The sequence below is a fragment of the Geotrypetes seraphini genome, chromosome 7, assembly GCF_902459505.1.
Source record: "Geotrypetes seraphini chromosome 7, aGeoSer1.1, whole genome shotgun sequence".
NCBI lineage: Eukaryota > Metazoa > Chordata > Amphibia > Gymnophiona > Dermophiidae > Geotrypetes > Geotrypetes seraphini.
In genome coordinates, this window is record NC_047090.1 from 67,196,357 (window position 1) to 67,219,450 (window position 23,094).

The 23,094-nt window shown below is 44.2% G+C and overlaps 1 protein-coding gene across 2 annotated transcripts in view; it reads left to right on the forward strand.

Moving 5' to 3' along the window:
• The window catches only part of PKP2 (plakophilin 2), a 222,113-nt gene extending 209,053 nt beyond the window's left edge, over positions 1–13,060 (forward strand). For both annotated transcript variants that reach the window (XM_033952694.1, XM_033952693.1), the window contains exon 13: positions 10,871–13,060. In XM_033952694.1, coding sequence (XP_033808585.1) covers positions 10,871–10,939 — 69 coding nt within the window. In that variant the 3' untranslated portion in view covers positions 10,940–13,060. The remainder of the gene's footprint in view (positions 1–10,870) is intronic.
• Positions 13,061–23,094: the final 10,034 nt, after the last annotated feature.

Here is a 23,094-nt window from a genome sequence, read left to right on the forward strand (position 1 = left end):
GTACAGCCAAAGGAGGGACAAGGTCAGGCCAAGGGCATTCAGAAAATTTGCATTCAGTGTTATGGAATACCGGGGATGAATGCCCAAATTGGATACCAGAAATGACACCTGATTTCAGCAGAAATAAGTCTTGGTGCCCAAATTTGGGTGAAGGAATCGGCACCACATGTCATTTTATAAAGAATACTCAGCCTGGACTGACCCTTATAGAAAAGTACTGAGTGCCATTTACTGAATCCAGCCCATAATGCTAGTAGAATGTCTATGCACTGGGTATGGAACTGCAGGGGACATGTATGTGGGCGGAGATTGGGCAGGCAGTGGGTGGGGCTCCCACTTATACATGTAACTTATAAATATTGTACGTTACACAAGTCCTTGCCGCATTTATGCACCTGTCTTTGTCTAGTGTATCTGCAGGCATGTAAATGTCTGCCAAAACTGGGTTATGCTCATATTCTATAATGGAATATGGGAGCACAGATGCCATTATACAGTCCTCGGGGGTGCCTAAGTGGAAATGTCGAGTTATAGAATTGCCTTGCTATTGCGGTTGTCTGGTGTCCATGTCCTAAGTCATCAGCAATGCTCCCTCTGAGGAGTGGTATGGAGGCATGCAAATGTTTTTTCACGTGAGTGATAAGTTCTAAAAGCCAACAATTTTTGATCCCAATATTAGCAATGCATTTCTGTTTCTAGTGCAAAAGACATACGAGTCTTGAACCAGTGAGTTATTCACCTCTACTCGTGAGTTTGTGTAGAAGGCATCATCTATACATTTTTTTGTCTGCACCTCCCCTATCTCTGCACTTTGCTCTGCTCCTCAGTTTCTCTTTCTACACATGAGTTGAAGGTGTCTTTCTGATCTGCTCTGATTTCGGTTTGCTATTGTCAGGCTTGTCAGGTCTAAATTTAGCGGCTTTTCGGTGCTACAGAGGTTACATTTATGATATAGTGTTGTTGAAGGTGAGTTTAGTATTGCTATGTCGGTTTAAGGATGTCAGTTCGTGGGAAGAAGGCTGGGAGGAGTTTACTTGGGGAAGAGAAAAATCTGTAATCTTTTCCTGAACAGGCAAAGCGTGGGTAGTCATCACAGGTGGGCCAGATGTGTGGTCCTAGGAACTTGAAGGTGGAGTTAAACATCCTCTTCTGGCATTCTCTTTGAGAGGATGAAAAGGATATCTTAAATTACTGCATAGTCCTTGAATTAAGAAAGGTGTGCGAGACTGGAATGTTGGTCACTAGTCTACTGGATGGACTTGTGAATTCACTAGTCCAAAGATGGACTTGTGAATCATACAGGCTAGTTTATAGTGGATTCTTTTTTTCAGAGGAAGCCAGTGTAGTTTGTGTAGTAGTGGACTTGCCCTCTCGAAGCAGTTAAGGTCAAGGCCGTGGCCATCTCTTTGTGTTGGGACTGGAGGTGGACTGTGGATCTCTAGTCAATCGAGTAGTTCTTTGAGGATGTGGACCTTGGAGTCATTGTACATTTCTAGATGGAGATTGAAGTCCCCCAGCATCACCAAGTTAGGGAAGAGTGTGGCACAGTAGGAGATCAGTTTGAGGAGTTTGTCCTCCACCAGGCACCAGTTACCAGGTGGCCGGTATAGTAACAGCAGGCCTGTGTCTTTACCTACCTTGTGGTTCTTGAGGGTGCAGATCATGTATTCCAGTTCTGGGTCCACCTATTTGTCAAGAGTGTTTATGGTGAGGAATGACTTGTATATTAGTAGGAAGCCTCCACCTCTTTTATGTGTTCTCAGCAAATGTATTATCTTGTATCCTGGAGGGCATAGATCTAACAGGGTCGGTGAGTTTTCATCTGGGATTCATGTTTCTGTGATGTGATGCAGATTATGCTGGCTTGGCTGTCAGCTATAAGATTGTTTATGATTAGGGCCTTGCAAACAGAACGTGCATTAAGGTATTTGCACTCTATTGGTATGTAGTCTTCGGGAGGCTCTGCTTCAAGGAGCTTAATTTACCTCAGGGTTCTAGTTATCCTCCTGTTGTTGTGGATGGGTGGGAAGGAAGGCATGTTGCCTATTATTACTTCAGGTACTAGGTATGAGATGGTACTAGTGGTTCGCGGGCTGACTTCAGCGGGAATTGTCATGGTGCAGGCATAAACTGGGTGGTCTAGGATTGAGAGGCTATCTTGTGCCTGACGTGAAGCTTTTCCTCTGGTGGAGTATAAGTTTGTGAGTAGTGCACTTAAGCATAGGAGCCAGTTTGTCTTGGTTTGTCACTTCTTTGGCTTAATGTCTGGAACTTGTCTGGTGTTATATTGTGTTATTTTAACTTAGTTATTCCTGCTTCCCTGGATCTGTGGTTGCATTTTCCTTGGCGCTCCTCGGCCCACACAAAGGGCCATTTGGTGAGTGGTCTGATTTTAAAAGCCTCTATATTTTGATTAAAATTGTTAGAGATGGAATCCTTGGGATGTTTTAACCCAATTTGTGCTAGATGGCTAGCTGTGGAGCGTCCTTGTAGGAAGGCGGGAGCTTTGAACTTAGCCCCCTCTGATCCCTCCAGGGCAGGGGTGTCAAAGTCCCTCCTCGAGGACCGCAATCCAGTCGGGTTTTCAGGATTTCCCCTATGAATATGCATGAGATCTATTAGCATACAATGAAAACAGTGCATGCAAATAGATCTTATGCATATTAATTGGGGAAATCCTGAAAACCCGATTGGATTGCGGCCCTCAAGGAGGGACTTTGACACCCCTGCTCTAGGGTGACGGACTTGCAAGTGGCTTGTTTTGGGAAGAAACACTCCCCCCTCCGGAGCACTCAGATAGCGAATCAGTGTCTTCAGTGAAGCGCAGATATGCACATGCCTCTGAGCCCACACGAAGAGTCCATGCAGGACCCCTGTAGACACACGCTGCTCAGCATTCTGTCATAAGCAACTCTAAGCCTCAGACCACCTTTTTTCCTCCACATCCAGATATTACAATGATGTTAACGGAGGTTCCTTGTGGGTTGCCAGAACTATGGCAAAGCTATATCTGCTGGCTCTTGATTCCAAGAGCTGTTTGTCCTGCCTAAAGTAACCAAACCTACTTCTCTACCTAGTGAAGGTGGAGTAATTTTAAAGGATGTGCAAGACCGGAGGGTGGATTTAATCCTCAAGAGACAATTTGAGGCCTTGGCTTTGGGGCTGAAAGCGGTAGAAGCAACGTCCTTTGTTGCATATGCCTGCCATACTATCCTGCATCAGGCTCCGACAGTGGAGGAGGACACTTACCCCTAGTTGTTAATTTCAGGAGTGGACTATGTAGTGGATGCTCTATATCAGTGGTTCCCAAACCTGTCCTGGAGGACCCCCAGACCAGTCGGGTTTTCAAGATAGCCCTAATGAATATGCATGACAGAGATTTGCATATAATGGAGATGCCAGGAATGCAGATCTGCTCCATGCATATTCATTAGGGCTATCTTGAAAACCCAACTGGCCTGGGGTTCCTCCAGGACAGGTTTGGGAACCACTGCTCTATATGATGTGTTCAGGGTCATGAGCAAAGTCTCTTCATATTCTATCTTTGCCCGTAGAATGTTATGGATCAGGCAATGGGTGTGAAATTCAGCTTCCAAGGATACTTTTGACTAGGCTACCTTTCAAGGGCCGCAAGCTTTTTGGCAAGGGGTTGGATAATCTTATTGCCAGTGTGGCAGATCATCACCCTAAGTCTTTGCCAGACAGTAGACCATGTGCCTCTAGGGGGACGGGTCATGGTGCTTTTTGTGGTTCTCAATGGTTTCGTCAGTACTCAACGATTCTTCTGCTCAGAGATTGTTCCAGCATAGGTGGCTCCAGCTGGAGTCATAGTCAAAAGGCTTGCCTCTCTGCATTTCCTCTTGGATGATAATAATGCCAGTCGTTGTCATCTGTCTCATAAAACCTGTTCCTTAACTTTCACTTCTTCCACTGCAACTTTATGTCTTTCTGAAAGCCCCAAGTATGGCAGGAGTTAGCAAGGTTGTGTTGGTGCTGGCATAGAGGAGCAGGATTACATGGAACAAAGGGAATTGTGCTTTAAATAAGCTCTTGTGAGGCTGAAAAGTGGAAGGTGGTTTTGAAGACCATAATCTTGCAACCTAGAGGACCCTAAATAGTGCAGTTTAAGGCATATCGCTACCTTTCAAGACTAATGCCCTAAGAGATGTCTGTCTACAGTGGCGTAGCGAAGATGGGAGGCATCTCCCTCTCCCGCGTTCTTCTCTGCCTCCTCCTTCCCTGTGTGCGCCCATTCCCTACCCCCGTACCTCTTTAACTTCCCCGGTGCAAGCAGCAGCGGCAACATGCTGCTCACACTGCATCAGCTCTTCCTCTAATGTCGCTTCCTAGGCATGGGACCCGGAGGTAACGTCAGAGAGAGCCAACGCTGGTGCGAGGAGCAGGTTGGAGTTACTGCTCGCACCAGTGAAGAGCTAGATGTATGGTGGATGGGAAGTGAAGGTATGTGCACACAGCAGGGGGAAGAGTGGGACGGAGCAGATGGCGTAGAGAAAGAAATATGGCACCCAGGCAAGACGACCCTCTGCCCCCTCCCTTACTATGCCACTGTCTATGCCAGCGTTTCCCAAGTTGGTCTTGAAGTATCCCTTGCCAGTCACATTTTCAGCATTTCCACAATGAATATGCAGGACAGAGATCTCCAGACAGTGGAGGCAGTGTATGCAAATCACATATATTCACTGTGGATATCCTGACAACCTAATCGACAAGGATCGACTTGAGAAACACTGATTGATGCTGTGCACTGACCTTGTTTGTGCCCTTCCCAAAGATGTACCCTCTTCCATTACATATTTCTATCCTCTTGGCCACAACTGAAATCAATTCTTGCAGCATATATATGTACTTTACTTTCACATAGCTCTAAGTGTATGGAGCAGTGGTTAAAGCTACAGCCTCAGCACCCTAGGGTTGTGGGTTCAAACCCATGCTGCTCTTTGTGACCCTAAGCAAGTCACTTAATACCCCCCATTGCCCCAGGTACATTAGATAGATTGTGAGCCCACTGGGACAGAAAGGGGAAAAATGCTTGAGTACCTGAATAAAATCATGTAAACTGTTCTGAGCTCTATTGGGAGAACAGTATAGAAGAATCAATAAATAAAAGTATCTTCACAGGAATTGCGCATTTATGTGCCATCCATTTATGTGGATCCTGCAGTTTAACACGGGTGATTTTTTTTTAGTTGAATGCATTTAAGAACTCTTTAAAGTTCTAATTTGCTCAAAAAATGTAGTTTTTTCTGTTGCAAGAAGCCTATAGTCTTCCTTAGGTACTGCACAGGAACATGTAAGTTAATTAACACTTCACAAAGCAATTATAGTAGGTGTTTCACTTCCTAGTACATTTAGCTGGTAGTAATAATAATAATAATAATGAAAAAAACCAACAAAACACAGATCTACAGAGAACTCCGACTTCTCAGAAAAATTCACAGTAAATGTATTCAAGATTAGTTTTTCAGTTTTTAATCCAGGTCTGCCTCTAACCTGCTGAACCTGGAAATCTATATCTGACCTCTGTGAATCTGAGAGCATTCACAGGCGTGAACTTTACAAGTCTCCGAGCTTGTCATATTGCCTGAAGGAATAAGTTTGAAACACACAGCTGCATATCGAAGGAAAATGTTTGTTCTGGCCGTTTCCAGATTGACGCTATAAATATTTGACTCACAGCTTATCCCACTTTTGATTTCAAGAGAAAATGATAAGGGTTGTTTTATTTGTTTAAAATCTATGGGGCTACATACCTTTGAGCTAACTCTTTTTTTATTATTATTTTTTTTTTTATTGAGAGGCTTCAGTTTGAAACCAGCTGAAATGAGACTGTCAGAACTTCACTAGTACTGTAGAAATTAAGTTTCATAAGAAGCTAGAAATTTCTGAAGTACTAGAGAACATATTTAATGGCATAATTAGCATGGCAATTGTACATATGTATATATTATGCATATACCCTGTTTCCCCGAATATGTCACTGTCTTATATTTTTAAAAACTCCAAAATATGCACAAGGTCTTATTTTCAGGGGGATGTCTTATTTTTCCATGAAGAAGCATACAGTACAAATTTATTGCTGAAAAAAAGACATTTATTACCTGTATATGGTACAGGTCATCACAAACCAGAAAAGCTGTATCACAAACCAGAAAAAACTATCACAAACCAGAAAAACATTTAAGGCCCTGATTCTCCAAAAGTGCGTCCCGATTTTAGGCAGCTGTAGACGTCCTACAGCTGTCTAATCAGCCAATCGGGATGCACGTTTTTTTAAAAAAAAAAATGCTCCCCAGGCAGGCCGCCCGGGAGAGGCGTCCTATACTAAACGCCGATTCTGTAACCGGCGTCTTTAGAGAATCGGGTTAAATTAGACGCAGCCGCTATACTTATGGCAGCAAGGGATCTCCCTGCTGCAATATGTATAGCGGCCGCCTGTCCCATCACCGACAGGAGAATGCCCAACTCCTCCTGTCGGAACCCCAGAACCCCCTCCCCTCCCCAAACTCATAATCGCCGACAGGAGGATGCCCAACTCCTCCTGCCGGAAAGCCCAACGACCCCCCGCCCCAACTAATCTCCCTCCCCCAACTAACCTTTCAATGTTGGTCAGCTGGACGGGTCTTGCTGCCGTCCAGCTGACGGGTCTGCCTCATGGAAATGAGACGGCACGCCCCTTCCCGGCCCATCCCCGCTAAATCTAAGGCCTGATTGGCCCAGGCTAGGCACCTTGGCCAATCAGGCCTTAGGATTAGTGGGGATGGGCGGACCCGCTATGCCTAAGGCCTGATTGGTCCAGGCTTCTACAGCCTGGGCCAATCAGGCCTTAGATTTAGCGGGGATGGGCCGGGAAGGGGCGTGCCGTCTCATTTCCACGAGGCAGACCCGTCGGCTGGACGGCAGCAAGACCCGTCCAGCTGACCAACATTGAAAGGTTAGTTGGGGGAGGGAGATTAGTTGGGGCGGGGGGTCGTTGGGCTTTCCGGCAGGAGGAGTTGGGCATCCTCCTGTCGGCGATTACGAGTTTGGGGGGGAGGGGGCTCGGGGTTCCGACAGGAGGAGTTAGGCATTCTCCTGTCGGTGATGGGACAGGCGGCCGCAACAACCGCGGCCGCTATACATATTGCAGCAGGGAGATCCCTTGCTGCCATAAGTATAGCGGCCGCGTCTAATTTAACCCGATTCTCTAAAGACGCCGGTTACAGAATCGGCGTTTAGTATAGGACGCCTCTCCCGGGCGGCCTGCCTGGGGAGTATTTTTTTTTTTTAAAACGTGCATCCCGATTGGCTGATTAGACAGCTGTAGGACATCTACAGCTGCCTAAAATCGGGACGCACTTTTGGAGAATCAGGGCCTCGGTGTACAGAGGCTGTTCCTGGGCTTGTTTTCCTGGACAGCGGAAGCAGGAAGTTGTGTGACCACGCATACGGTACTGTACCAGTACTCTGGATCGCCAAGACATGCTTGCCAAATAGTGCCTTATTTTCAGGGGGGGGGAGGGCCTTATATTTCCCAGGTGGGGGAAAAAAGGGGGGTGTCTTACTAAAGGAGGAGGTCCTATAATGGGGGAAACATGGTACACACTGTGTAACTACCACAATTCTGCCTAAGTGCTATTTTGTAAATATGGCTTAACTTAAATAGTGTGCATTTGCAAGGGAGTGTACCAGTGATGTAGCTATGGTTGGGCCTGAGTGGGCACATGCCCATCCATTATTGGCTCTGGCCCACCCAGCGGCAGCATCTCACTTCCTTCTCTACCTTTCTGGCAGCCCTGGTTCTGCTTCCTCTCTGAATCTTCCTTCTCTCCCCAGTCTATCTCAGAGGTGTCCCGGTAGCCACAGTGTTCACCTTCACTGGCTGAGTTGGCCCCCAGAGGCTTCCTTTTGCCATGTCCCACCTTTGCTGACATCATGTCCCGTTTCCTCCTTGGTGGGATGCAGTAGAGGAAAACCTACAGAGGCCAGTACAGGCAATGAATATGAATCACTGCACTGGCTGGGATGTCTCTGAGGTAGACCAGGAAGGGATGGGGGGGATTCAGAGAGAGGGCAGCTACCAGTCTTGTATTTTATAGGCCAGGGACATGCGACAGCAGGAAATGGGAACTTTTCTTCCTTCTATTTTTGTGAATGGCAAGGCTGAGGATATCAGAGTTCAGTTAAAATATGTGCTTTATAAGAAAATATAATAATGTGTTTTATAAAGTTTATAAGCATTGCTGGCATACCCGGTGTGGTGTTCCTAGTGGTGGTGGTGGTATCAATGTGTTGAGAGGAAGAGGTGGTCTGGGAAATTCTGCTGAGCAAACTCCGGGCCCATTTCCACCCCCCAGTTAGTCCACTTCACGCAACTGGTTCACACACTGAGTGGGTCTTTGGGTGTTGTGCCTGGGTAGTTATTTTGGGATCTCTTCCAGTGGTTTGTCAGTATCTCCTTGTGGTCCAAGGAAGGAAACTTTGTTAACCTTAGCATTGACCTTCAGAATATGTTTGTAACAGTGCTGCTTGTGTGGCATTAGGCTATGTAGCGATCAAAAGAAAAAACCAGACCTTTGCACATTTTTGCACTATATGGTGGGTGAATGAGGAGATTCACATTTCCTGCACAGCTAAGTCCGTGTGAAGTTACCTTGTGCTGTATTTGACATCTAGCAAGGTCTTGTTTGGAAGGAAAGATCTAAGCTTAAAAATGAAGTGGCCAAAAGTTATGGTAAAAGCAGATAGCGTAGCTGGTTTTAAGAAAGATTTGGACAAAATTCCTGGAGGAAAAGTCCATAATCTATTATTAAGACATGGGGGAAGTGTCTGCTTGCCCTGGATCAGAAGCATGGAATGTTGCTACTCTTTGGGTTTTGACCAGGTACTAGTGACTTGGATTGGCTACCATGAGAATGGGCTACTGGGCATGATGGACCATTGGTCTGACCCAGTTAGGCTATTCTTATGTTATGTTCTCATCTATATGGGCCTTTGTTTTCACTTATTTTAATGTATTTTTTTTTCTGGGAACTTATCAGTGTTTTTTTTTTATAATGGGAACAAAAAATGGAAGAGAATTAATGTGGGTGGAATGGGGAGGTAACTAATTTCTTCAGCTAAATAATTCAATCCACCTCAGCCAGACATAGGAAAACTGTGCACCATTCACACACCCTCCAACCAAAATCGTGAAAAGAAAAAAAACTGTTCGACAACCTCCTAACACTGACCCCCAACTCTACAACCTATTGACCTTGACTACAGACTACAAAACCTTCAAAAAAGAAATAAAAACCCTTCTATTCAAAAAAACACAGAAAACTGAACTAACACAATCAGAACTGTCCCAAGCATCACCTGCAACTACTCCATATGTACTTCTGATGTCATGATAATTCAGATATAATTTATGTTATGTTTGGAATAATGGTTACATATATGAGGTTCAATAAAAGAAAATTTTCACTGCCTGTTTCTATTCTGACCATTTATTCTGTTTCATGGTTATTACAAAAAATATTTTTTTACATTGGGGGAGTATCAAAAAAATGATAGGCCCCGGGTGCCACATACCCTAGGTATGCCACTGTTTCCCTCCCTTGTCTGACAAGGAAAGCTCAGGAAATGGTAGCCTCGGAATCCAGCCACACCCCCTCCTAGCAGGGACAGGCAAGATCTTAAAGGGCCCTGAACTCTGAATGTCAGCCTGAGCTCTGGGCACTTTAAAGAGGCAGGCTCCTCTTTAAAGCTGTGCATAGGATTTCTAAACTGTTCAGGATGTTTCCTAGACCTGATAACAGGATTTTTAATGGGGCTTGCAGGATCTTCTTCCCTGTTTCTTGTAGGGCTATCAGGATTCCTGTCACACTAGACATGAGTGAAAATACGGGAGCTAATTTAAAGAAAGTTGCACATGAAGTCAGAAAGGTGCACAAATATAATCTCAGCTAGAGTCTAAGTAAATAGAGCATATCCTGCTGTAGTATGTACAGTCAGTGTAGTCCATATATGTGTGTGTGACCAGCAAGTTAATTGCTTCTTTCATTAAAGACTTGAATAAATATAAGAATAGCCTTACTGGGTCAGATCAATGGTCCATCAAGGCCAGTAGCCCATTCTCACTATGGCCAATCCAGATCACTAGTACCTGGCCAAAACCCAAAGAGTAGCAACATTCCAGGCTACTGATCCAGGGCAAGCAGAAGCTTCCCACATGTCTTAATAACAGACTATAGACTTTTCCTAAACCTTTCTTAAAACCAGCTACACTATCTGCTTTTACCCGAGCTTAATTATTCTCAGAGTGAAAAATTATTTCCTCCTATTGGTTTTAAATGTATTTCCCTTCAATTTCATCAAGTGTCCCCTAGTCTTTTTAATTTTTGATGAAGTAAAAAAAAAAATATATCGATCCACTTGTACCCATTGTATTCCAGTCAGGATTTTGTAGACTTCAATCATATCTCCTCTCAGCCATCTCTTTTGCAAGCTTTCACCTGCTGCCTGAAGTAGAGTCATGCATTGAGTGAAGCCTTTCATTCCATAGGGCATACTTCAGAGAAGGTTCACTGGCGAGAGTTAGTGTGCTATGTCCTTTGGGGTGGGGTTAAGGATGCTCTTTGGAAGGACCTTAATGACCTTGGAGGTGTATAGAGGGCGATCCTGTTCTTCAAATACTCTTCCCTTTTCCTTTAAGGGCTTTGAAGATCAGCTGTAGAGTTTTAAATTTAGCCCTGTCTTGTACTGCTAGCCAGTGATGTTTCTGCAGCCTTTTAGAATGAGTTATGCAAGGCAATATGTAGTATCTTATTCTGAAAGTTTTCTTAATCTTGCTAACCCCTCAATAACTGCTTTTCTTTCTCTTCAAAAGGCTAACTTTAAGAAAGCAGATTTTGTAAACAACCGAACAACAAAAGCCTACCATTCATTGAAAGACTGAAGGAGTTTGGGAGTGAGATAAGAAACTGCATCCAGGAGACACACAAACTTATCAGCAAGTTGTATGCTTTGTAGTAGCCCTGGAAAGACAATGAGGACCTGTTTGTAAATAAGCTGGAAACTCACAGCTGCCTGTATCCCCCATTTTGCTGTGCAGATTAATAACACTAATTGCAGTTTGTGGAATGACTGACAAATTTTTGCAAGCATAATTATCAGTAACTTCCTGCTTTTGTACCATTAAATCTTTCTAGATAAGAGGCCTATTTTATAAAATACATAAATAATAAAATGTATTTTTTTAACACAAAGAATCCAAGCCTATCCTTTTCCTTATAGTCAAGAAATGAGAAGAACCACAAAACTAAACCCTAAATCCTGTACTTTCTGACCAACATGAAGCTTTTATGAAAGACAGCTGTTTTTATTTATTTAAATTTACAGTATAGTTTTCCTAATTTATTTTTCCATTTTCTTGGTTGTATTTAAAACTTTAGTATTATTAAATAGTGATGCCCACCTCAATGATCAGTGTCCCATAAACAGCAGAAGAGAGGTGTGGATTAGGGAACTAAGGCAACTGCTGAGACTGGGCACTATCTACAGAATGCTGTCCTTACTGTCTATATCCCACAAATAGTAAAATACAGATGACGATCAAGTATGCATATTGTATATCACTTTATTATTGTATGTTACGAGTGAGGGTGTTGTGCAGCTCAAGGGGAAGGAGAAAATACTTGCAGGGAGTACCACTATGCCGCCAGAATTCCCTGCCTCCCCCACATCTAACTGCAGTGCTGATGAGAGGCTCTGCCCATCCCAATGCCATCAGAGCTCCCCTGAAAAACAGCAGGAGCCACCTGCCTCCCCCCTGTCCAACTGTAGTGCCATTAAGAGGCCACAATGCTGAAGAGGAGCAGGAGCCAGGCAGGCCTCTCCTACTAGCGAGCCCCACCAAACTGTGGCTCTTTGTGTGGACCAAGTGGAACCAAGCCTGGAAACTAGGCCTGAACCTCCTCCCCAGACCTCAACTTGTAGCACGCAAGTACCCTAGAAATCCCAAAGACTGTGGGGTGATGAAAGGAAACAGCAACACCAAACCTACTGGCCTCTGCTGAGGAGCAGGTGAATCTCTAATTCACTTCTTGAATGCAACAGACTGCTGCCTGAACTCTCCCCCACAGCCACAACTCTGCTTACTTACTACCTAGGAACAGGAGTGCTTCAAACCCCTCCTTGCATGTTCAGACTGCTGCCCCTTCTCACCTCCTTCTACCACTAGTACAGACCCAGGCTCGAATCTTGATTGCTAAACCCTGGCTCAACCACCCCACCCCCTCTCACACACACACAAAACCTCTCTCTTTGAGCTTATGCAAAGAATAAGTCCACTCCAAAAATCACAGACTCTACAATGGCTTAACTCTCTCATAAACCCAGTAATCTTAGCCATGACATGTTTTACCATCCCAATTATTATAGGCCAGGGCAGCTACAAAGACCTAAGACACTGCCCTCACAGAAAGACCTCTAATACTTATTCCACTCTCTCCACACCCCCCCCCCCCCCCCACACACACACACACACACACAGACCTAAAAACAGACACCAAATCAGTCAATAAAGATATCATCCTCAACAATCTCCTTATGGATAACAGATGGGACATCTTCATGATCACCAAAATCTGGCTGCACAATGATGATGGGAAAGCTTTGGGACAACTACCCCGTTCACTCTACATACCACACACCTATATATATGAAAACAGGAACTCAAAAAGGACCTTAGTTGATCTTCATGGGCCAGAAAAAACTCCACCATATAGAATATCAGTCTCATTTATCCGAGAAGTTTCAAAAAGCTCATTTCCATTCAAACTGATTCAAAAATATCAACATACTACAGGCCACAGGTTCACTGAATTCATGATAAGTCAAAACAGACACAGGCACAAGTACTTAGCTGCATTCCTTCTTGCTTTCAATCCAGATTGAACAATAAGAACATAAGAATAGCTATACTGGGTCAGACGAATGGTCCATCTAGCCCAGTATGCTGTTTCCACATCACAAGTATCTGGCAGAAACCCAAATAAATAGTAAAACTCCATGCTGCCAGGAGGGTGCCCAATGTGATGCTGATTTTTAAAAAGGGTTCCAGAGGTGACCAGTGAGTCTGACGTCCTTGCTGGGCAAGATGGTAGAAAGAACATATACATAAGCATGGAATAATGAGAGAAAGTCAACATGGATTTAGTCAAGGAAAATCTTGCCTCACCATCTACTCCCTTTTTTGAAGGGGTGAATGAACATGCGGATAAAGATGAGTCAGTTGATGATTGTATATTTGGATTTTCAAAAGGTATTTGACAAAGTACCTCATGAAAGACTTCTGAGGAAATTAGAAAGTCATGGAATATGAGGTAATTTCCTACTATGGATTAAGAATTGGTTGAAAGACAGAAAACAGAGAGAAGGTTTAAATAGTCATTCTCAATGGAAAAGAGTAAATAGTAGTTTCCCAGGGATATGTGTTGAAATCACTACTTTAACATATTTTATCAATGATCTAAATATGAGAATAACTAGTTAGATAATTCAATTTGCTGATGACACAAAGTTGTTAAATCACAAGAAGACCTTGCAAGACTAGGAGACTAGTTATCAAAATGGCAGATGATGTTTAATGTGAGCAAGTGCAAAGCGATGCATGTGGGAAAGAGCAACACGAACTATATGTGATGCAGGGTTCCACGTTAGGAGTCACTGTCCAGGGAAAGGATCTACTGTATTTTCACGCATATAACGCGCGCATTATACGCGTTTTTACCTACCGCGCATACCCCTCGCGCGTTATACGCGTGAGCGCGGTATACAAAATTTTTTTTACATAGTTCCCACCCCGCCCGACGCCCGATTCACCCCCCCCAGCAGGACCGCTCGCACCCCCACCCCGAACGACCGCTCGCACGTGCTCCCACCCGCACCCGCATCCACGATCGGAGCAAGAGGGAGCCCAAGCCCTCTTGCCCGGCTGACTCCCCAACTCCCCGACAATATCGGGCCAGGAGGGAGCCCAAACCCTCCTGGCCACGGCGACCCCCTACCCCCACCCCGCACTACATTACGGGCAGGAGGGATCCCAGGCCCTCCTGCCCTCGACGCAAACCCCCCCCCCTCCAACGACCGCCCCCCCCCCCAAGAACCTCCGACCGCCCCCCCAGCTGACCCGCGACCCCCCTGGCCGACCCCCACGACACCCCCACCCCTCTTCCCCGTACCTTTGGTAGTTGGCCGGACAGACGGGAGCCAAACCCGCCTGTCCGGCAGGCAGCCAACGACGGAATGAGGCCGGATTAGCCCATCCGTCCCAAAGCTCCGCCTACTGGTGGGGCCTAAGGCGCGTGGGCCAATCAGAATAGGCCCTGGAGCCTTAGGTCCCACCTGGGGGCGCGGCCTGAGGCACATGGGCCCAACCCGACCATGTGCCTCAGGCCGCGCCCCCAGGTGGGACCTAAGGCTCCAGGGCCTATTCTGATTGGCCCACGCGCCTTAGGCCCCACCAGTAGGTGGAGCTTTGGGACGGATGGACCAATCCGGCCTCATTCCGTCGTTGGCTGCCTGCCGGACAGGCGGGTTTGGCTCCCGTCTGTCCCAACTACACAAAGGTACGGGGAAGGCGGGTGGGGGTGTCGTGGGGGTCGGCCAGGGGGGGTCGCAGGTCGGCTGGGGGGGCAGTCGGAGGTTCTTGGGGGGGGGCAGTCGTTGGAGGGAGGGGGGTTTGCGTCGAGGGCAGGAAAACAGAAAAACAGCCTTGGTGAAAACTAAGCGGCAAGTATGCTCAGACCATTGCGCATGCTTACAGAGCTGGGAGCAGGGCAGGGCGGGCGAAAGGAGAGTCGGGACAGCACACGGAGAGGCGGGGCAGTGCACGGAAAGTCAGGGAGGGTGAACGGATAGTCGGGACAGCGCACGGAGAGTCGGGGAGGGCGAAAGGAGAGTCGGGGCGGGCGAAAGGACAGTCGGGCAGCATGCGCGGTATACCCGTGAGGGCGGTATACAAAAGTTTTTGTACATAAAATCGTGGTTTCTGCGCGCTATACCCGTGTGCGCGTTTTACACGGGTGCGCGTTATCTGCATGAAAATACGGTAGTTGTCATCATTGAGGATACATTGAAACCCTCAGTTCAATGTGCAGCGGCAGCAGCTAAGAAAGTAAATGGAATGCTAGGAATTATCAAGACAGGAATGGAAAACAAAGATGAAAATATTATAATGCCCTTGTATTGCTCTATGTCTAGTCTATAATTTCTGAAAGGTAATGTGTATGTAAATTGATGATGTGTATTTGCTGACATGTTGATTGACAACTGCTTGTGTAACTTTGATTTGATTGCTAATAAAAGGCATGAGACTGGAAGGGGTCTTTGAGTTTGTTGAGGAATCATGCTATTGTTAAGGGGACCTGCACTCACTCCCAAAAGCATTTGTTTGCATTTCATTGATCCTGTTTCTATGTATATGAAGTTTCTTCCTCCCTTAGCTCTCCAGCTCAGGAGTTTAAGGACCTCTGTTGGTTGTCTACTTTAGGAGGTTTTTAGAGCAAACAAGCAAAGTTAGAAGACCCTGCCCTTGATTGGAGAGGGTAGTAGTATATAAAAGAGGTGAGGAGTAAAAGCTTTTCATTTTCATGATCTCCCACCAGAGTCCAAGTACTGAAGGAGACTCCTGGAAGCACTGACAACTTGGTGGGAAGATAGTGTGGTCCTGGGTTACGGATGCAGTGGTGTGCAACTGCTCAACTAGTCAAACTGCAAACAAACAAACAAAAATCAATCCCCCCCCCCCCCTAAAAAAAAAAAAGCAGGGCACTTGGACTGGGGATTCTCTGAACCCCCTGAAGTCTGTGACCGACAGCACTGATCTGAATTTGATTGGCTGAGTAGCATCTGCCTGTTGCCTGTTCGACCAATCAAATTCAGAGCAGTGTTCTTAGGGCCTTTAAGAGGTGGGGTGAAGGCCCTGACCACATGCCACTGAGTGAGGGTGAGACCCGGAGTAGCTCACAAAGAGCACAGAATAGAGACACCATCCCCGAGAGTTGTCACCAGGAGAGGACAGGAACTGGACTATGTGGAAACCCATGTCTATGGGTAAAAGTGTGTGTGGAAAAACCTGCTCACTGCAGAGCTTGCATGAAGTATTTCAGCTTGGGGGGAAGATAGCGTGGTTTTGGGCTGAAAGGAGGGTGAGACCTGGAACAGCTCACCACGAGTACTGAAGGATTTGTGTGAGGAGCTTGGGAAACATATTGAAGGAATATTTGAACTGGCTGAACTTTAAAAGCAATTTCTGTATTCACAAGAAGACTGGAAGTGAAAAAACTACAATCAAGAGTTCAAGAAAAGTTGAGTTATTAATTTGATTTTGGAGATTAAGTACAGACTGATTGTGGTGACTGAGTCCCGGGAATGTTAATCCTTCGGCCTACTGGACTAAGTCCAGCCCCGGCCTACGCCCAGCTCAAAGACAGATTGACTGTTTAAGATTACTTTTTTAATGCCACAATCATGAGTACCTGACCCAAAGAGCTAGCTGATGGCCAAAGAATGTGTGAGAGTGAGATCAGGGTTACATATGGATGTCAGCAGCTTTACCCTTTACTTTTTTCTGACCATAAGGTTTAGGATCCATTCTCCACACGACCAGACTTTCTGCATTAAGGCACTCTAAGCCTCAGAGGGGCAGGTATGGATCAGACTGAGCTCTCTGAACAGTTTGACGTAGGATGGAAACATTTAAATCTACTCCTTAAGTTTCCAGGGGACCAATTAATAGGCTGGCAGCTCCTTTATTACTGCTTTTTCTGCACCTTGAGTCCACTGAGCAAGAAGCTAAGACTGGAAGGCTCCAAGGTCAGATTCCCCACTTACTGTTCACCTACATCTTTCTTAACTAGACTCTGTAAAGGAGATGAAAGTCATCCTATCTGGATCCCCCTTAGAAGCGGAAGAGCAAGGCTCCTCCCCTGATCTTTGGGTTTATACTTCCTTCAAAGAACTTATGTTAAATCTCTGAATATACCTCCTACTGTTCCACTGTGATTGGCATCGGTTTTCTGGAGCAGGGACTAGAACATTCTACCTACAACTGCAATGACATAATATTTTTGACCGCCTGCCGCATCTCTTCACCCCAGCAAATGAAATTTGAGTTTTTGCAAGATAAAGCGGTATATCGTGTCTAATAAACAAACATTTTATACTGCATCGTAATGAAATCGATCTCAAAGAGTAAGAATCTTCTCCATTCAAACAAGGAGAAAAAATATTATTTGTTGAACCTTAATATGCAGTATAAGAAAAATTGCCAATGCTTCTTTCCTCTACAGCATGTAGTATTTTACTTAAGAAAGAGCTACTTGTGAACTGATAATAATACAGTGGAACCTTGGTTTACGAGCATAATTTGTTCCAGAAGCATGCTCGTAAACCAAAATACTCGTATATCAAAGCGAGTTTCCCCATAGGAACTAAGGGAAACTTGCTTGATACGTTCCCACTCCCCCAACCCCCCCCCCCCCAAGGCCAGCAGCACTGCTCCACTCCCCCCCCCCCACCACCCAAACAACTTCAAACTTACCCCCCGTCTGGCACCGGTACGCAACCCACAGGACGTGCTGGTGCCGCTTGAAGAAGTTTCTGCCTCTGCTGGGCCTTGAGCATGCATCTGCGCATGCTCAAGGCCATCTAGTTCTCCCTCCTGCCGATATTCTCTGAGATCTCTGAGAATCTCGGCGAGGGAGAACTAGATGGCCTTGAGCATGCGTAGATGAATGCTCAAGGCCCAGCAGAGGCAGAAACTTCTTCAAGCAGCACCGGCATGTGCTGGGGGCCTGTGTGAACGGAGGGGGAGCGATGCCAGTTATTTGGGGGGGGGGGGATTGAGTGTTCACAAATCGAGTCAACACTCAGTTTGCGAGACAAGATTTGTGAGAATCTTTTGCTCGTCTTGCAAAACGGGTTACTTGCAAACCGAGATTTGACTGTACATATGTTTATGGAATGTTGGATGTTTATAACTGCAGCAAGGGCATTGATAGATATTACAAAGCAATTTCGCTCCTATCAACTATAATAAAACCCTTAGCGCACATGTGCACTTGAAACTCTGTGCGTCACGCTTCTGTGCCACAGGGGGGTAGGGAGAGGGGGAGAGAGACATAAAGACAGAGACAGACAGACAGGGGCCCAGGGAGAGAGACAGACACACAGAAAGACAGGGGGGCAGGAAGAGAAAGAAAGAAACGCCTCAGCGCCATAATGCTAAAAGTCTACACATCTATTCTAGCACCCATTAATGTAACAGGCTTAAACAAAAGTCTATCATAATAAAACCCATAGCGCGCATGCGCACTTTAATCTCCGTGAGTCGTGCTTCTGTGCCACACAGTACAATAACTTGTCGTGCTTCTGTGCCGCACAGTACAATAACTTGCCTGCTACCGATCACCCATGCCTGCCTCAGCTGGTTTCCTGCCTTCTGCCCCGATCTCCGATGCCAGCTGACTTCCTGCCTTCTGACTATGCCACTTCTCATCCTTGGACCAGCAGTGGCAGCAGCCGCGGTTTCATCAAGCAGATGTGGGGTCGCTGCTAGGCCGGCCCACTTGGATAATGCGAGGCAGGCTGGCCTAGCAAAAGCCCCGAGGCTGCCTGGACTAGCGGATGCTGGACAGGAGGAGCAGGGAAGGGAGAAGGGCTACTGCTGGACAGGAGGGAGGGTAAAAGGAAGGGAGAAGAGGTACTGCTGGACAGGGGGAGCAGGAAGCAAAGAAAGAAAGGCCTCAGCGCCCCATTGTGCTAAAAAGTTTACACATCTATTCTAGCATCCGTTAATGCAGGGGTGTCCAATGTCGGTCCTCGAGGGCCGCAGTCCAGTCGGGTTTTCAGGATTTCCCCAATGAATATGCATGAGATCTATTTGCATGCACTGCTTTCAATGCATATTCATTGGGGAAATCCTGAAAACCCGACTGGATTGCGGCCCTCAAGGACCGACATTGGACACCCCTGCGTTAATGTAACGGGCTTAAACACTAGATTACTTATAATACTGTTAAGTATTTGTTGTTTATGGTTTACTTTATTTGATATGCTGCTTATCCTTTAGCAATAACAAGGCGGTGTACTATAAAAACATGATAAGCAAGAAAAGAACACTAGTAAGTTGGGAGAGAGAGAATAGACAAAAAGTATAAACGGAGATAAAAGATACAGAGGAAATAATATGGGGGAATAATTCAGCACTAATCTAAAGAAGGAGGAAAGGAGAAGATTGCAGAACCTAGTAAACCTTCATGGCATTTCCAGTGGCCTGCTAGAGGCTGATATTTTTCAAACAGATATGTCTTTAGTAGGGATCTAAATCTAGAGTAGGAAAATTCAAGTCAGAGGGAATGCAGGAGTGAGTTCCAGAACAAGGGAAAGCTTTAGTTTCCTAATGGGCCTCGCGAACTGAGGGAATCTGGAGGCACTGGACATTGATAGAGCAGAGGCCCTGGAAGGAGGAGTAAGAAGGAGAAATAGGACTGGGAATCACAATGCAGAATTTTATGGATAAGAATGAGAATTTTAAACTGGATCTGAGATGTTATAGCAAGACAATGATGATAGATGAAGAGGAGGCAACCATTAAAACAGGAAGCATGGGAAAGGATGCAAATAGCAGAGTTCTCAATGGTTTGTAAATGCTGGTGTTTCCTACTGAATATAAGGATCAAACACACTCCAGATTTTCATCGATTATTGCATTGATAATGTTTGCAAATAAATAATTCAGCTTAAAAAAATAAAAGGTACTGCAAAGTAATTTAAATGAAGGAACATGATTAGAGATAAAGTAGAAGGAGGTGTGTGTTGGGGTGAGGATGGGGTTTCTCTCTCTCACATGGTTAATATTGATTACAGAGCAGATTGTGCATTTTTTTTTTTTTTACAGTATAGGACAGCTCTTCTCTACCATCTAGTGGCAATATATTGGTACTGTTAACCAATACCTCAAAATTCTCAATTGTCTCTTGTGCCTATGATATTAGGCTCCACTCCTGCAGATCCAGAATCCAGTGTTTCTTTATCCTGAAGCACACACACACACACACACACACACACACAGAAGAGAAAACGGCAGGAAGAGAAAAGTCTCTGCTTCACTTTTTTTGACAGGTGATTCGTCACATCTCCCATACCAATATGAATGAGGTTTCTTAATAATGGATTCTACAAGCAGCACTCGCTTCATGGCATATTTAATTACATCTCTGTTTTTGGGAGCGACTCTCACATGCTGCACATTAATTCACATATTCAATACTGGTCCATATCCAGGCACTGGCCTTAAATATTTGGGTCCCCAGCAGACTCAAAATTATGCAGGTGCTGGCCAATATTCAATGGGGAAAAATAAGAACTTTTTTTTTTTTTGCAGTCCTATCTATCAAGTTAGTTATGTGGGCACCTATACTGATTATGGCCAGAGCTCACATTTCTGGTTGCAACTTATTCAGAATACTGCAGCAAAATTGATATTTGGTAAGCATAAATACGATCAATTGGGGGGAGGGGCAAATTTTCCAAATTTTTATAGATATCATCAAGTTTTCATTATGCATCAGGGGGGTATGTACTGGATCCTTCCTGAACTCATGGAGCATCTTCCGGACTGGCTTATTTTAGAATGGCAACTAGGGTTGCCATTCAACAAATTACGTATAATTGGAAAAATTGGAGTAGATTAAATTATAATAATTTCTGGTGGAATTCCTTATGTCATGTTTATAAAATGGAAAGATTTATTGCAATACAGCACATTTTTTTCAGGAAATTTCAGGATGTGTGGGAGCCATTTACAAAGTATTGTACCAATTAGATGACATTTTATTTTATTTTTTTCCCCTTAAATTTACAAGTTTGTGAGGGGGGGGAGGGGAGGGTAAATTTATTGTTACATATCGTATAAGGTAATGATTATATGATAAGAAAGGGTGGGAGATAAGAGCATATTATTTGTACCATTGATGATTATTAAGTGTTATATTTATTGTTAATTTGTTTGGATCTATTGTTACACTTATTGTAAATTTGAAAATGAATAAAGAATTAAAAAAAAAAAAAAAAAAGAATGGCAACTTATGTCCCCATTACAATTAACCCAAATATATATTCAGGAATAATTAATTGCCCCAAGTGCACTAAACTGCAAACAGATATGAACTAATGTGCACACAGGTGATTATAACACACTTTCTAACACTTCTCAGTGCTCAGAGAACCATTTTTAGCTTATGAGACTGCTGGGTAAGCAAAATTTTAGTTAAGCCATATTTTGAGTATCAAGTTGCCTCGAATCTACAAGGACAATAGTATTCTTTGTACCACCTAGAAAACATTAAAATTCATTAACTATTTAACATCTATACCAGTACAACAATCCACGTGTCAATCCTAATGGTTGAACTCCAAGATTCAAATAAGCGAGTCTGGAAGCATTGACTGCAGGCAGGTATACGTAATTTAGATGATGTGTTTATCAAATGGGAAAATGCTTGATTTTTCACAACTGCAACAATCATTTGGCATTGCAAAGTCTCAAGCATATAAGTGGTTGCAGTTGAAGCAGGCCATTCAGAAGGGGTTCCCCTGATTGGCAAAATTTAAAAAATAAGTATAACTTGTGGGGCCTATGCTTCCAGACAGATTTGCTAGGGCATCAGGCTGCCAAGTGGTATAAATTAATATCGGAATATTTGAATAATAAACCAGTTTAAAGGATATTTGGAGCATTGAGATAAAGCAGCAGATTTCTGCTACTCAATGGCCACGGATTTGGACTTGGAGGATGAGATGTACAGCATCAGCATCTATGAGACAAACTTGTTTTTTTCTGTTGCATAGAGTTTTTTGGACCCCAGTTCGTTTGCAGAAGTTAGACAGTTCAAAGTCTAATAGACGCTGGCATTGTCATCTTGAAGTAGGTGCACTGGATCATTTGTTGTTGTATTGTCATTGATACTTATCTTTTGGAAATCAATATGGGGACAAATTCATTTGATTTTGGAGTCTTCGATTCCGTTATTGTATGAGGTAGGTGTTTGTGGTACATTGTTGTCTCCTAAACCTCCTTTAGACAAGTATAAAAGTAAATTATTTTCCATCATGACTGGGATAGCCATGCAAATGGTTACCAAAAACTAGAAAAATTGGGATCGACTTAATTTTTCCTTTTGGTGGGACTCTATGTTTATGCTAAAAATATGAGAAAATGAATTTAGAAATGTTGTGTAATAATAAGTTATTTAAATTAGCATGGAGTCCATTGACAAATTTTGTTAATGATGATTAGCTGATTTATTCTCCTGATTTCTTATTTGATTTATACATGGAGGGAGGGAGGGTAGGTGGATGGGTATTATATTTTGATGTTTTCATTGTTTAATAAGTTCAATATGATTTTCACTATCAGCCTCTTTTACTAAGGCGCGCTAGCGGCTGCGCTGCCTTGAAGCCCATAGAGATTTAAAGGGCTTTGGGGCTGTTGCCGTGCGGCAGCCGCTAGCGTGGCTTTGTAAAAGAGGCCGTATATGTCTGAAATAATGTATTTGGTTTTTGTTCTTGTATTGGGGTGGGAGGGAGGGGAAAAAGTTTTTGGAAGTATTTCTATGACTAATGTAAATACAATTTTGAAATTAATTATATGTAAATGTATATTTTAATGCATTGTTTTTGAATGAAAAATTAATAAAGAGTTTTTAAAAATAATTTGTATGGGATTTTTTTTCCTCTTTAATTCCTGTCTACCATCTCATTCAAGAAATATTCAGAAATATAAACTTGGCATTCCATCTGTTAAGAGAATCAAAACTATAACCATATTTTTACAAATATTTTGCTTTTCTATCTGCAAAAATTTGGAATGAGCTCCCATTTGAGATTACCGTATTTTCACACATATAACGCGCGCGTTATACGTGTTTTACAAACCGTGCATAGCCTTGCGCGGTATACGCTTGAGCGCGCTATATAAAATTTTTACATAGTCCCCCCCCCCCCCGACGCACCCCCACCCCGAAGGACCACTCGCACGCACTCCCA